At 40.2% G+C, this 16,870-nt stretch overlaps 1 protein-coding gene across 1 annotated transcript; it reads left to right on the top strand.

Moving 5' to 3' along the window:
• Positions 1–243: 243 nt before the first annotated feature.
• On the top strand, positions 244–15,220 carry KTI12 (KTI12 chromatin associated homolog). The gene is given in 4 exon segments (XM_033114416.1): positions 244–577; positions 9,483–9,543; positions 11,124–11,187; positions 11,190–15,220. Coding segments are annotated over 4 exon segments (1,353 nt in total). The 5' UTR covers positions 244–480; the 3' UTR covers positions 12,321–15,220.
• The last annotated feature ends 1,650 nt before the right edge of the window (positions 15,221–16,870 follow it).

Raw genomic sequence — 16,870 nt, 5'->3', positions numbered from 1 at the left:
GGGAACGTGGCACCCGAGGCCAATGGGCAACCCGCCACAGTTCGCAACGGCTGACTTGGCCGATCAATAATTTGCGCTGTGAATATTAAGTGCAGCGGTTCTTGGGGGCGGGGCTAGCCTGCAGGCGGAGGCAATCAGCAACGGTTCTCCGCGTGTCCTCCCCACCGCCCACTATCACCACCCACTATTTCCCCTCTCGGTCCTCCCACTGAACATCCAGAATCTAGGGGAAGCAACTTAAGCTCGAGAGCAACACCCGTACCCTTCTACGTGAACTGCACCTTTAAACCCACTCGGTCTCAAACCGGACCCCGGAGGCACCACCCACATCCGTCTAACATCACTTCCTTCAGGGTTAGAAAAAAAAAATCTGGGAACGCGAGGGGTTGGGTTGAGCCGCACTTGGGGTACAGCGCGGACCTTCTACTAGGACTCCGGCCCTGCATCTGATCAGCCCCGTGGCCTCTCGCGTTTACTACCATGGAGCCGCGGTCTCGTCTCGGGGCCACCTGTTTGCTGGGCTTCAGTTTCCTGCTCCTGGTCACCTCTTCTGATGGACATACTGGGCTTGGAAAGGGTCAGACCGCGTTCTTATCTTAATCTTTACTCATCCTGGGTCCCAGCCCAGTATAACTCTCTTCTGGTCTTTAACAAGAGTCCCCTACCGTTCTGTCTCTTAAGCCGCGCCAGATTCTTTTTAACCCTCTCCAACCGCCCCTGGAGTTTGAAGATTTCTTTGGTTAGGGAGTCGCGGGTCTGGGGTATGTTGTGATGGGGAAGTTGTACGTGAGGCCACCCCAAATTCTTGGCTTGGGCTAAGGAATGGCCCTTGAATTAGGAAAAGCACATTTAAGAGCCCAGCATAGTGCTTAGCCCTCGGTGGGTCCTCAAGGAAGGTCACTTTTCCTGCTAGGTCCTTTGGGGACCTTCATATGCAGAGATTCTTGCTGAGTCTGAAGATCTTCCACCTCACCTCTTCCCTGGAGAGCTAGGTTACTGCCTCCTCCTTGCCCTACGGGGAACAGCACCTGAGTTCCAGGAAGAGATGACTGGTACTTAAGGAAAGGGTAGATGAGGGGATGCCTCATGTTAAGAGGGGTCACCAACAATTGTCCCTCCTGTGGTTCGGTCAGTGTATCTGAAGAAGAAGATGAATTTTTTTTGAGGCCTGAGGGGACAGTGCTTGTAAATAGAGAATAGGAGATGTTACCCCCCTATTCCATCCCATTACCCACCTCTTCATTCAGACTCCAGGTTTATGCTCTTCTAAGTGGATGAGTAGTTGCATGGATTCCCCTTCCCTTCCATTTTTTTGTACAGACCTTACTGTGTGGAATGACTGTGCTGCAGTCCTGCTGTTTTAAATTCTGTTTTCTCTTATCCTCTCTATTTGTACATTTATTGGTGGGTGATGAGATTGGGTAGACTTTCAGTGTGCCTGAATACAGTCACTCCTTCATTCAGTAAATAATTTTTTACCACCTACCGTATTCCAGGCACTACCTTAGGCAGTGGGGATATAGAGGTACACAGGACAGACAAGGCTCCTGTTCTTATGACAGACAGACAGTAGACACACGAACAAATTAATATGACATTTCAGCTAGAGATACAACATGCGGGGAAGAAAAGGAAACTGAGATGGAGTAGAAAGGCTGGAAAGGATGAGGGAGCTGGCATTACTTGAGCTAGGAAGTTCAGGGAACGCTTCTTTGAGAAGGTGATATGTGGGTTTCCGTCTCAGTGATGAAACTGTATAGTGAATTCTCCTGGGCCAGAGTTTTTAAATACTGACAATCCCATTTTAAAACAGATTACTGTATATTTAGCATAAAATTGTAAGTTCCAAGAGAGACAGAAGAGTATAATGTTAGGAGCGTAGGTTTAGATCTGAGTTTTAATTTATTCTGCCATGAACCAGCTAAGAGGCTTGGGGCAAGTTGCTTAACTTCTCAAAGCTTAGTCCCTCATCTGTAACAATGGGCATAATAACTCCTCGGACATCAACAAAGAATTTACTCCATTCCAGTTACTGTGTTAGATATAAGCAATCCCTTGCCTTGGAGTCGTCTAGTCAGTATCTTTATTCCTTGTTAGAGATTAAGCTCTGTGTAGTTATCCCAGTTACCATTACTGCATAATAAACCACCCCAAAACTTAGTGATGTAAAGAAATCATTTTATTATACTCATGATTCTGTAGGTCAGGAATTCAAACAAGACACAGTAGGGAAGGTATGTTACTTGCTTCCATTGATGTCTGGGGCCTAGTCAAGCTGATTTCTTCTCCATGTAGTCTTTCTTCATAGGCTAGTATGGGCTTCCTTACAGTAAGACAACTAGATTCCAAGAATGAGTGCGTCAAAAGAACAAGGTGGAAATGCATATCATTTTTATCATCTAGCTTTACAAGTCACATGGCATCCCTTCCCCTGTACTCTGTATGGGCATGTTCAAGGGGGAGGGAATTCACCCTTCGACCCCTCCCGCATGGGGGAATGTTGAGTTCATATTGTAAGAAGAGCATATGGAATGAGATAAGTATTGTTGCAACTATCTTTGAAAAATGTAGTCTGCCCCAGGAAACCAGGATCATTTTTGTTTTATTCATGCTTAGGAATATTTGTTGAAAGAATGGTATATGTGATCGTTGTGGTCTCTGTCTTTTTTCAGTTTATAGTCTAAAGACTCAAGTCAAGTAAGCAGGCAATTGCATGACAATGATATGTACTGTGAGCAGGGAAACACCAGGTAACTAGGAGCACAGAGAAGGGTAACTTGAGGCAGGGGGGCTGTGTTGTGATGATTAAATGAAAAAAAAGGCACTTAATATTGTGTTACAAATTTGGAAAGTATTTAGTTAATGTTTATTATTATGTCCTTCCAAAAAATATTTAATTGTTCCTGAAAGGAGTTAATAATATTTCAAACTTCCGTTTTTTGTATCTCTTGGGTATGGATTCTTGGGAAATAGATTATAGACCACTCACCCCACCTCCCAAAAAAGTGCTACCCGAAGCAGTGGTTCCTGAAAATCTTGATGGGTAAGATTTCTTCCCAGATGTGTAAGTAGCTCTGGCTCTTTCCAGAAGATGGTTTGCGTACCGGAGAGACTGAATAATTCTACTGTTTTCATTAAGAAGAGGAAGTACTGGGGTGGGGTGCGAGCACTGGTTGGGAATTAGAAGGCCTGTGTTTTAATCCTGGTCAGACCACCATAGAGATAGCTGTGGTCTTCCCTAGGGACCATTTATTAAATGTGAGAGAGTTGGACTAGAAATGATTCCTAAAGAGTCCTTCCAGCTCTAATATTCTGGGGTTCTAAAATAATTTTGTTATTCTCCATGTGCTAAAAAATTTGGACTATATTACCTATGGAGAGAAGTGTAATAACTAACTTTTATTATATACTTGGTATATGCCAAGCACTGTTCTATACATTTTTTCACATGTTGGCTGATTTAATTCTCATAATAACCTTCTGAGATGGATAATATTAGCATTCCCATTTCACAGATAAGAACCTAGAATGGGGCACAGGAGTCACACAGCTAGTAAGTGGGCTAGCTGGGCTACAAATCCCAGAGCCAGTGCTCTTAACCAGTATACCACTCCCACCTCTGAGTGCAGAAATTCCTTTGAAGACTTAGTGGAGAAATAAGAAAGCTGTCAGTGGGGGCGACTCATGTGTTCTGCCTGAAACAGAAATGGATGATTGTCAAGTCTCTGGAATAAAAATTTGGCACTGATACATATGGAATGTTTGCCTTCCACACTGTCCTGTTCCCATTCACAACAACCCTGTGGAATAGAAATTTTTGTTAGGCATATTTTGCCTTTGTGAAAACAGTGAGTGGCTAAACTAGAATTCCAACCAAAGTCTGTTTGACTGCAGACAGACTTTATTTAGCCACTATGTTATTCTACCTCTCAGGTACAGTGTTACCTGTGTTTAGAGGCTTGGCTGCCAGCTCTGACACTTGACCTGTCTTTTCGTCAGCTGGGACGGGGGTGGATAATACTTTTCTGATGTTTTTTTTTTGTTTACACTGATGGAAACAATTTTAGGATGAAGAGCTTGGGAATTCTGATGTAAATGCTGTGTTTAGAAATGGTCACTTTTCCTTTTTAAATTAATGTTTTAGAGAAGGAGCTGCTGACCTGGCAGTCTTTAGCTCACTTTGCAGATAACTGGCATAAATTAAGTGGCTGTGCAGGTGACACTTTAGGAAATTGGACCCTCTTCAGATGTTCCACACTGGCATGGGTGTGACGGTGGGTGGTTTCCCGGAGTAGGTGATTTTAGTAACAAAGATAAACACTCTACCTTTTCAAGTTATTTTTGAAGGGAAACAAAAGAACTCGGGTTTTCCAGATCTGAAGTCAGTGTTTGCCTTCAGCTTTGGTGAAGCCACATTCCTTCATTCATTTATTCATTTTAGTCTTTGCTAGGGAGGCAGTAAAGTGTTGTGAGAGTCGTTAAACTACAGATTCTAGAACTCCACCACCTAGGTTCTAATCCCAGGTCTGCCACTTCCTGGCAGTGTAACCTTGGGCAAGCTATTGAACTTCAGCCTCCATATTTGTAAAATGGCGATAATTAGCATTTCTACTTTGTAAGTTTATTGTGAGGATTAAATAAGTTAATACGTGTAAAAACAGTGCCTGGCATATACTAAATGCCATATGAGTATTAGTCATTATTAATATTGTTATTGTTGTCATTATGTTATTGTAATTATCACACAAAGTAAGCAAGCACTCAAAAAGTAACGGTGGTGATTATTACTATTACCTTGTTTCCCCAAAATTAAGACCTAGCCAGACCATCAGTTCTAATGCATCTTTTGGAACAAAAATTAATATAAGACCGGGCCTAATATAGTATAATACAATACAATATAATACCGGGTCTTATATATATCATATCATATCATATCATATCATATCATACCGGGTCCTACATTAATTTTTGCTCCAAAGGACGCATTAGAGCTGATGGTCTGGCTCGGTCTTATTTTCGGGGAAACTGGGTATGAAAAATTCCAGTGTACTTTTTAAGTTTTCAAAGAAATTTTGCACTCATAAGTGAATTGTTTCAAATTACACCTCTGGACTTACTCTTAGGAATAATGCAGTGGGGAAGCTTGGGAAGTGTTGGGGTGCTGGAAAAGTATTTAATTAGGAATCAGGAGACCTAAATTCTGGTGTGGCTTCCTTTGTGGTCTTGGGTAGGCTCTGCCCTTTTCTGGGCTCTGCCCTTTGTAACTTGAGACTAATTGATCTCTAAATTTGTGCTGTCCAATACAGTAGCACCAGCCACATGTCACTCTTAAATTTTAAATTAATTAAAATGAAATAACAATTAAAAATTTAGCTCCTCAGTTGCATTAGCTGCATTTCAAGTACTCAGGAGGCACCTGGGGATTGTGGTTACTGTATGGAACAGTGCAGCTATAGAACATTTCCGTCATTGCAGAGATTTCTGTTGACTAATGCTGTCCAGAGGGTCTCTCTTAGTAATAACCTCCTGCGGTTTGTCAACTTTGTCAGCTAGCTTCTGAGTAGCCCAAGTTTATGGAGAGATTTTATTTTACCTGCTATTAATCTAGCTTCCCTGAATTTCATTTGGTATATATTTTTCAATCATTTTATCTTCAACTTTTGTAAGTCCTTCTGTTTTAGGTACTCTTGTAAACATATAGTTCGTGTTTTGTATTTTTTTAACCAAAATTTGACCATTTCTGTCTTTTAACTCTTAACTGGCAAATTTAGTCTACTTATGCTTGTGGTGGTTATTGACAGAGCTAGTCTTATTTCTCTCATACAGTTTCCATCGCTACTGTTTTTTGCTATGCTTTTTTTTCTTTCTCTTTTTGTGCCTTTTCTTTGGGGGTTGAATATTTGCTTGTTCTTTTTTTCCTTCAATATTATTTTACATTAGTTTCAGGAGTAGTATTTGCTTGTTCTTATTTTGTTTTATCTCCTTTATTAGTTTGGAAGTTGGCACTCTAGTTCTTTTCTTTCAGTGGTTACTCTTGAAATTTTACTTGCATACTTAACAAAATCTAACATTAATATCTTAACCTCCCAATAGTAAGAGGGCTCCAAAACATTTTAACTTCAGTGACTTCCTCCTTACTTTTAAGCAGTTATTGTCCAGAACTTTAGTTCTGTCTTTTTTTCAACTCTACAAATTGAGCATTAAAAATTTTTATACAGATAGTATTTAGATTTATCTACATGTTTACCAGTGTGTTTGCTCACTATTTCTTGTATCAAGGCTGTCTTTTGGAATTGCTTCCTTCCTGAAATGTGCCCTTTATTTATCCTTTTAGTTTCTCAGGTTCTTCTTTCCTAGGGGACTATTTGGTGTTTCCTCTTATCTCTTCAAACCTTCAGTACTTCCTCCACAATCCTTGCTCTCAGCTGGTGACCATGCTTCCTATTTAAAAGAAGACAGAAAGAATCAGAAGATGGCTTTCAAAAGTTGTCTCCACTACACTTACCCACCTTCTGGCACCATGTGTTTTTCCTTTCCTGTCTTTGTTGGATAACCTATCTGTGCTCCTAGCAATTCTAATCCCTCTACTTAAGTACTAAATTCCATCTCCTTTCACCTACTGAAGATATTTTTTATTCTCCCTTCTCATCATGTATCATCAGTTTTTCTACCATTATTATATCATTTTTTATCAGCTTTCAACATAGTATAATTTCCTTCATATCAAATTAAAACCCTTCCTCAATTTACAGCTCCCTCTAGCAATTTCCCCTTGTACAGCAAAATTCTTTGAAAGAGTTGTACTGCCTATGTACTAGTTCCCTAATTCTTCCCCTGGGCTATCTTTATCTTGCGCTAATGCTTTCATCTTCACTCCTCTATTGAAACTGTTCTTGTCAATGTCAGCATTATTCTCCAGTTGCTAAATCCAGCGGTCATTTCTGATTTAACAGGAATATTGGAGTCGGTTGATCATCCTTCCTTCTTGAAGCATTTTGGATACACTTGAATTGGGCTCCCTTTCCTTCTATACTTACTCCCTTGGTGATCTTATTCAGTCCCAGGCTTTAAATAACATCCACATGTTGATAACTCTCCTTTGAATTCCAGGCTCAGACATTCAGTTGCTTATTCAGCATCTCTACTTGGATGTCTAGTAAGCATCTCAACATGAACATATATCCAAATCCAAACTCTTAATGTTCCTTTCCAAAACTCACTCTACCTGCTCCCTTTCCCATCTCTGTTAATGGCAACTCCATTCTTCCAGTTGCCGAGGCCAAAAACCTTAGAGTCATCCTTAACTTTTCTCACCTCATATCCATGCAAAATCCTTTTGACTTTGCCTTCAAAATATATCCAGAATTTGAAAGTATTTTACTCCCTCTACCACCACAGCTGGTCTAAACCACCATCATTCCTTGCTTGGGTGATGGCAATAACCACTTTCTCGTCTCTTTTGCTTTTGCTTTTCTCACTTGTAGAAGTTTGCTAGGGCTGCAAAGTACCACAAACTGAGTGGCTTAAACATAAGTTTATTGTCGCACAATTTTGGAGGCTAGAAGTCCAAAATCAAGGTATTGGCAGGATTGGTTCCTTTTGAAGGCTGAGGGAAGGCTCTGTGCCAGACCTCTCTCCTTGTTGATGGCTGTGTTCTCCCTGTGTGTGCATATCTATGCCCACATTTCCCCTTTTTATATGGAGACCAGTTATATTGGGTTAGGGCCCACCCTGATGACCTCCTTGCTTCTGAAAAGACACTGTAACTAAATAAGGTCACAATCTGAGGTACTGGGGATCAAGACTCCAATAAATCTTTTTTGGGGAGAGAGAATTCAACCCATAACACTCCCTATAGTCTGTTTTCAGTACAGAAACCAGAACAATCCTGTTAAAACACAAATCACGTTACTACTCTGCTCAAAAATCTTCTAAGAGCTTACAATAAAAGCCAGAGCCCTCACAGTGGCCTACCAGACCCTGCATTGTTTGTTCCCTCCCTTGGCTCTTTGTCCTTAACCTCTTCTACTTTGAATGATGACATCGTGTGGTGGTGTGGTGCTTGAAAGCAAGGAGTCTGGACTCTGACTGTCTAGGTTCAGATACGAGCTCTGATACTCACTAGCTATGTGAACTTGGTCAAGTTACTTAAACTTTGTGCCTCAGAGTCCCCATCTGTAAAATGAGGTGAATAAGAGTACCTATCTCTAAGGATGTTATGAGGATCAATATTTATAAAGTACTTAGAGTAGTGCCTGGCATATTAAATTAATAGCAAATATTTGTAGCAATTCTCCAGTCCCAGATACTGTTCTAAGCTCTTTAATGTATTCATTTATTCCTCATAGCAACTCTATGAGGTAGCTGCTACTGTTATCCTCATTTACAGCTGAGTAAACTGAGGTTAAGTAACTTGCTTAAAGTCACATAGCTAGTAAGTTGCAGAACTAGGATTCAAGCTCGAGGAGTCTAGGTCCAGAGTCCATGCCCTTAACCACTACATAATGCTGCTCAATTAAAATTTATTTGTTGAAATAATAAGTGATGAATACCTGATTGTGAAAAAATATCTCAATTTATCTAAAAATGTCTATTTTTGCCCTTGTTCTTAAAAGATAATATTGCTAGGCACATATTTCTCAGTTTAGAGATTTTTTTCAGCATTTTGAAGATGATATTCTGCTGTCTTCTGATTTCTGGTTTGTTCCTGTCAGTCAAATTATTGCTCTTTTGTAGGAAATATATCATTTCTCTTTGAAATGATTTTAGGAAAAGTGTGGAAAGTGAACCTGGAGAGGAGGGTAGGTGCCATATTTTGAAAATCTTTGTAAGTCCTGCTATAAGAATTTGAAGTTTCTTTTTATGGCATTGGTAAGCCTCTGGAAGGTTTTACCCAGCAAGGATGTGATTTTAAAATATCAGTCTGGTGAAGCGTGGGGAATAATAAGAATAGTTTTAAATACATTATCTCATTTAATACTTACACCAACACTTAGAGGTAGGTATTATTATCTTGATTTTTGTTGAAGAAATTGGGACTTCAGTTACAAAATTCACACATTTCATAGGAAGTGGAGTCACACACCCATGTCTTTCTGACTCTAAAACTATATTGCTGTATTGTCCCCAACTAGTATGATTTGTTATGACCTGCTTTATGTTTACTCTGGAAAATTCTCATTCACTCTTACAGTATTATTTGCATACTGTGTTTACAAAGCATATATAGCCATTATTTAATTTAATATCCTTAAAGCTATGGATAGGCGGTGTTATCTCCATTTTTACAGGTCTGAAAAGTGAGGCTTGATGTCTGGGACTATCCATGGTCCCATACACCCAGAAAGTGGTGGAGCTGGGACTTGAAACCATGCTCTTCATAGAGGAAAGCCTTTTTTATGGGTGAACATGCCACACTTCGTTCTTGGGTTTTTGCCCTTTGTTCATATGTGAATGTTTATAAAGCTCTTTCCTTCCAGGTTTTGGAGATCACATTCATTGGAGAACACTAGAAGATGGGAAGAGAGAAGCAGCTGCCAGGTATAAGATATGGTTTTAGGTTATTGATGGTAGGAAAACACTTTCCAGACATCAACTTAGCATTAATTTCAGGTGAAGGTCATGCCAAGGCAGAGTAAGAACTGAGTAGTTGCCTGATAACAACAACAATAATACTATCTAACATTTAGTAAGTGCTTTCTATGCACAAGACATTGAATTATGTGAATTAACTTATTTAATTTTCAAAATACCTCTTTTGAGGTGGTACTGTTGTTACCTTCATTTTAGAGATGAGAAAACTAAGGCACAGAGCAGTTAAGTAACTTGCCCAAGATCACACAGCTAATAAGTAGTGAAGCCAAGATTCAGATGTAAGCACTCTGGCTGTAGAGCCCACACTCAACCAGTAAGCCAAACTGCCTAATTGTCTGAAGTGTCAGGTTCCCACTGGGTTTAGCCTATGCACAGACAACTGGCACAAAGGAAGAGGAAAAGGCAGAACAGAGGGTGGAAGGCTAAACACAGCTCAGTGCTCTACATGCATTAATTTATTTAATCCTTACAACCTATGAGGTTGGTTCAGCGTGTGAAATAAGAACTGTTACTATTTTACAGGAGAGGAAATTGAGATACGGAATGGGTAAATAACTTGACAATAATGTACACATCTTGGAAGTGGCAGAGCCAAGACTTGAACGTTCTGTACTATACTGTACTGGAGAGATACAAAGACCTATTATATATGCACTTACTTTGTGTTACACATACATACATTTGCACAGAAACACTCACACTTCTGCACCTACCAAACTGTAGTGCTTGCTTATGCTGGAACAGATCCCACAGCTTCATGGCTGAATCTCACACCTGCAGGAATAGAGTTGCCAGATTTAGCAAATAAAAATAAAGCATGCCCAGTTAAATTTGAATGTCAGGTAAACAATAAACAATTTTAAATATGCCCATGCAGTATTTGAAACATACTTATATTAAAAAACATATTTTTTGTTGTTTATCTGAAATTCAAATTTAACTATTTTATCTGGTAACCTTACCCAGGAAATTGAAAAATTCCTTGAAAAATTCCTATTTTTCAAGTTCTGTATCAAATGACTATTCCTAGATAAAGTCTTCAGAGATTTTTCTAGGCAGTTTGTTTCTTCTCTTCTGTGCTTTTACAACCCAACCTACATCTACCCATTGTAGTACATGCTATTCTACTTGTAGGGGCCTAACTCTTCCCATTCAGAACCTTGATCTCCTTTGGGGGAGTTGTTTTATTGTCATCTCTGAATCCCCAAACATGGAGATGTTGAATGATTGAAATGGTTGTTGAATAAACAGATACTGAGGGTCATTGCCTGTGAGGAATGAAGGGGAAGTAGCATTTTTGAATTGTCTTCTATATGCTTAATATAGTTGTGATTGTTTGCAATATTTAATGTTCATTAAGGCCTCATTATAAATGGATGGACAAAGTCTTTGGCCGCAGGGAGACCACATTCTCCTGAGGCCTATAACATTTGACATAAATAACCGATGCCATTCTAGTCTCCATCTTCTTTCTTAGAGAGCAGTACCTGGGTCTAATTACTAGCATAGAACTCCGTTTTCCATAGCAACAAGAGGGCCTTTCAGAGTCAAAGGAGGCCGGAAGTGCTGTTTGCATTTCCGCTTGCGTCGGAGACGCCGGCAACCCGGAAGTGTACGCGCGCGGTTGCACATGGCCGCTCCCTGGAAAGATGCCGCTTGTGGTGTTTTGCGGGCTGCCGTACAGCGGCAAGAGCCGACGCGCGGAGGAGCTCCGCGTAGCGCTGGCGGCCGAAGGCCGCGCCGTGTACGTAGTGGACGACGCGGCCGTGCTGGGCGCGGAGGACGCGACAGTGTACGGTGATTCGGCCCGTGAGAAAGCATTGCGTGGAGCCCTGCGAGCCGCGGTGGAGCGGCGCCTTAGTCGTCAAGATGTGGTCATCCTCGACTCGCTCAACTACATCAAGGGCTTCCGCTACGAGCTCTACTGCCTGGCGCGGGCGGCTCGCACCCCTCTCTGCCTGGTCTACTGCGTACGGCCCGGCAGTCTGAACCGGGGACCTCGGGTGGACACGGAGGACAACCGAAACCTAAATGTCAGTGTGAGTTGGCAGCCGCGCGCTGAGGAGGGAGGAAGACCTCTGGCAGCAGGCACCGGTGTCCTCAGGGGACCGCAAGCAGTGGACTCTGTAGTCATTGGGAGAGCCCAGGCAGATCCAAAGGAACTGGAGCCTAAGGAACTGGAGCCAGAGGAAACCGAGGCTCCAGGTCTTCCAGCTCTGGTGGCTCCGGAATTCGAGAAATCTGCAAATCATGTGTCCAGTGCTTTTTACCCTAACGAACTTCTGGAGGCACTAACGCTGCGCTTCGAGGCTCCCGACTCTCGGAACCGCTGGGACAGGCCCCTGTTCACCTTGGTGGGCTTAGAGGAGCCATTGCCTCTGGCAGAGATCCGGGCTGCCCTGTTTGAGAACCGGGCTCCTCCACCCCATCAGTCTACACAGTCCCAGCCCCTTGCGTCTGGCAGCTTTCTGCACCAGTTAGATCAGGTCACTAGACAAGTGTTGGCGGGACTGATGGAAGCACAGAAGAGTGCAGTCCCTGGAGACCTGCTCAAGCTTCCTGGCATCACGGAGCACCTTCGGTTTACCAGGCCCTTGACCATGGCAGAACTGAGTCGCCTCCGACGCCAGTTTATTTCCTACACCAAAATGCATCCCAACAATGAGAACCTGCCTCAGCTGGCCAGTATGTTTCTGCAGTATCTGAGCCAGAGCTTGCACTAACCAGAGGGGGTAGAGGGAAAAGCCATTGCTCCCTGTCTAACCTTCACTGCATTGTGTTTCTCTTCGACGATGAATATGAATATCTGCAGAGCATATTGATGTGTGGCACTGGAGTTAATTGTGACTGATTCACTCACACTTTCCGGAATGCCTCTGTGCCAGGCCTTGAGTTTGGAGGATCTTGGGAAATTTCTCCAGAAGATAGAGCTCAAGTGGACAGGGCTTGCTTAGATTGGATTTTACTTGGGGTATCACACAATATGGATTCCCCTCCTCCCCCATCTGAACTGTGGGAGAGCAGACTGATGAGTGAATTGTTTAAAACAATTGTGAACAGAAGCTGAAGACGGCACAGTTCTGTATCTGCACTGGCCTTCTTACATACCACAAATAGTTTTTTTGCATACTGTACCTAAACTTTTTGCTAGTCTCTATCCTGGGGCCTGGGGTCACAGATAAATCCACTGGTTTCTGTCCTTGGGAAGCTTTGCTTCTAGTGGAAGTGAAATACATAATCACTAGATTATTTTATCTAATAAAATTATTAGATCTTTCAGAAGAAGAGAGTTGGCTGGAATCTCTTTCACTTAATGTAACTTAATGTCCTTCTTGTAACGTATTTAATATAACAGTTTAGATACACATATATTACTGTTTTGTCTTTGAAATAGTACTTCAGTAGTGCTTAGTGAGAGACTAGATGTCTATAACTTGTGCTTCATTCTGTATATCAAGGAAATGGGCGTTTTTAAGCTTGTCTTTCATTCTTTTCATTGATTTCATTAAACAAATGGTAGGTACCTACCAGTGCTTGTGATTTTTAAAGATAAATTAGGTATAGTCTTTGCCCCTGAGAAGTTAATAGTTTAGTGAGAAATACAAGTAAACATAATTACAGGATGTAAGGAGCTGGTGGTTAGAGGATAATGACAGAATGCTTTGGGAGCCCAGAGGACAAAAGGACTAACTAGCTGTTGAGAGAAGGTGGTTTTGCAAAGGTTTCACAGAGGAATTAATATGTGAACTTGTCACTCTAGAGCAAAGGTCAGCAAAGGGCCAAATATTTTAGGCTTTGTGGACTATATGGTCTCTGTTGTAACTTACCAGCTTTGCCATTGTAGTACAAAAGCAGTCATAGACAGTAAGTATAAAAATGGGTAAATGTTTTTATAGAACTATGTACACTGAAATGTGAATTATATTTAATTTTAACATATCACAAGGCACTATTCTTTAGACTTGTTTTTCAACCATTTAAAAATGTAAAAAAAAAAAAATTGTATTTCACAGCCCTACAGAAGTAGGCAGTGGGCTGGCTGGATCAGGCCTGCCAGTTGTAATTTGCTGACCTCTGCTCTCAGAAGGCTGAGTAGGAGTTTGCTTGGAAGAAAGGAGGGAGCAAGACATTCTAAACTCTGAATGTATGCAGCTGCTAAAAGGATGGGCTGCCTTGGTTGGTGATGTATTTCTTGCTCATCAGGCAGTCGACCACTTTTTGTTTCTGATATATGAGAGAGGATTCCTGCGTGAAATAGAGATTTGGACTAGGAAATCTCTTGAAGTCCTTTTCCAACCTTCATTCTCTGATTCAAAGCTGATTGTTGTTTGAGTTTGGTATATAAACCTATGAATTCTGGGTTGCCATTCTAAACTGAAGTAGACAATATTCAGAACAGTAGTTCTGGAGTCAGACTGATGAATTAGTAAGTGGCAGAACCTAGATTTTATGTGGCCAAATATTTAATCTCTCGGGAGTCTCAGTTTTCTCGTTTCTATTAGGAGACCATTAATAATACCTGCTTTTAGGATTGTTGTGAGGATTTAAATGAGATGATGCATATAAAGCACATAGAACAATGTATAATAAATGTTTAGCACATTTTGGGCATTAGTATAGTTACCTACCTAGATCCCACTTCTCACCTAAGCTTGCCTTGTTCATTTGGTTTGTAATCTTTTACAAGTGTTAGAGGCAGAAGTCCATTCCCAATTTGTAGTAAGCCTGTGATGAGATAGCTGAATACTTCATCTGACACTTAGTAAATTAATTAGTTTATGTATATTTAGAATAGTGCCTAGTACATAGTAATTGTTATATAAGTGTTTGCAATCAATATTATTGTATGTGCTGGGTGTAGGGGATATAGAGACAGCTAAGAGTTCCTTTAGGAAGCTCCAAGTCTGGTGGGAGGAGATGGGTAATAGATCTAGATCAGTGTAGTAAATGCAGTGTTATACAGAGTTATGGAGGTATGGTGAAATGGGAGTCGGATGATGGCTGCTTACCTAGGACCCTCCTACAAATTGGCATTTGAGCCTTGAGAGCTTAAAGAGCATCTGGCTAAGACTGGTTCAGGTGGCTTGTATTTCTCATTATTTAAAAAAAAAAGAAAAAGTTTTTTCCTCCCTGATTATAAAAATTACATTTAATCATTGAAAAATTGGAAATACAGAAAAAGTATAGTAAAATCCACAATCCCATTACCCAGCGATAACTGCTATTATGTTTTGGTACATTTCCTCTGGGCTCTTTTCTTCATACATATTTGTATAATTAAAACCAAACTACAGATAATACTTTTATAATAAAGTTTTTAATTTATACCAATGAAAATTTTTATTAACATTTTCATTGGTTATATGATCATAACATTTAGAAATACTCTAATTTGATGTTTTCTTCTACAGCCTTTTCTCCCTAGCATTAAAGCCCAAATTTGCAAAGTTTACAGGAATATCAGAACTTTCCAATAATTTTGTTATAATAATCTGTTTTTGAATAGGTTGTCTTAAAATTTTCCCACTTGAAATGGTACTACATGAATGTCTTTGTACATTTGTCTTCATAAGTTGGTCATTGTATAAGGATAGATTTCGAGTGGAATTTACTAGATTATATTGTTTTGTTTTGTTTTTAAGTGGATTGCCCCTGATGGTGATTATTCATAAGTCCTGGTGTGGAGCTTGCAAAGGTAAGTGCAAATGACCAAACCTCAGATGTGTTCTCAAATAATAACATTTAAAAACTATGAGCAGTGACTTTGGCCCAGCACTGCTGATTGCTTTAAGGAATACCGAAGAAGTATACGACATAGATTCCCTGCCCCCAGAAATTTTCAGTTGTATTTTCAAGGGGTTGGAGGGTGAGGCAGTTAAGTAGAGTACGGGATTAAGTGCTACAATAGTCATGTGGATAGAAATGTTAGAGGAGGCTGAAGGTGACAGAGAGAGACATAAGAAGTAGTTAGAGAAGTCTTCCTGGAGGAGGTGAGAATGAAATTAGAACCCAAGGTTATCTTGCTTTGTAGCATGTATTCTTTCTGCTATACCAGCCTGCCACTTTCCAGTCAGATTTTTTACTTTAATTTGTATATTACACTTAATAAAATCCTAGTTGGAAATAATTGATGTAATAACATATACATCAGTGGTATTGTTACTATATTATCTATTACTTCTTCAATAAAAACAAATAGTAATATTTTTTTTCTTTTGTATACCATTATCCATATTTTATAAATGAGGTAAGAGCTTCAGAGAAAAGAAGTTAGTCACTTAAGGTCATGTAACTATGCAAGTAAGTGGCAAAAGTAGGACCAGAATTCAGGTATCCTGATTTCTGGTTCTAAAGATTAAGAAGGAAAAACAGGGTTCTGTGAATCAACTCAGCAAATTAGGGCTTCGATATAATAATGATGTTTCTTCTATTCCAAAATCTTTTTTTTTCCCTAGCTTTAAAGCCCAAATTTGCAGAATCTACAGAAATTTCAGAACTTTCCCATAATTTTGTTATGGTAAATCTTGAGGTAAGACTTCCAGAGTTTCACCTTTCTGCTATGATTTTAAGTCTTTACTCTTTTAGAATTACCATCATTAATGGTATAAAATCTTATTCAGCAGAGCTGGCTGTATTTCTGTTTTTCTCTTGACCTTTAATACTAAGGCTTGCATCAGATAAGGTAGAAAGCCATCCATCCTCCACTTGTGGGAGTAACTAGGATAGGAGGGATTGGATAAGGTGGCTAAATTTTAAGGTCCTATCATTCTTAGTCTATGATTATGACATATTTTTTATATCTTTGTATAGCTGAACTAAAGGTAGTCACACATGCAACCCACAACTCCCTGCAAAATGTGATTAAGTTGAAAACCTACTCTGTGCTGGGCTTATATGTATAACCTTCCTGTTTCTTTATTAGATATCCTTTATGTGCTTCACATAGACCAGAGGTCTTGGAATCTCAAATTAGAATATCAGATCTTAGAGTTAAAAGGGATTTTTAAGCCATTGGTGCTCTCCCCATTTGACAGAAAGAATATCTTAGGCCTGAAGGAATAAGTGATTTAGTCAAGATCGTAGAGCCCAATAAGGGATTAAGAATAGGTACTATGGCCGAGCTGTGCTGCCTTTTAAGCTACACTCTTCAAAGGTGGGATGCTTGGATGCTCTATGATGATACTCCTCCCCTAAAGTTCTGTAAAATAATGTTTACTTAAACAGTACTGGAAATTTTCAGAACACATTAAAAGTTAATGTTGAGGCAGCTAAG

Source organism: Rhinolophus ferrumequinum, chromosome 9 (genome assembly GCF_004115265.2).
Source record: "Rhinolophus ferrumequinum isolate MPI-CBG mRhiFer1 chromosome 9, mRhiFer1_v1.p, whole genome shotgun sequence".
NCBI lineage: Eukaryota > Metazoa > Chordata > Mammalia > Chiroptera > Rhinolophidae > Rhinolophus > Rhinolophus ferrumequinum.
The sequence above is the reverse complement of the archived record's forward strand: the minus strand, read 5'-3'. Positions and strand labels throughout refer to the sequence as shown.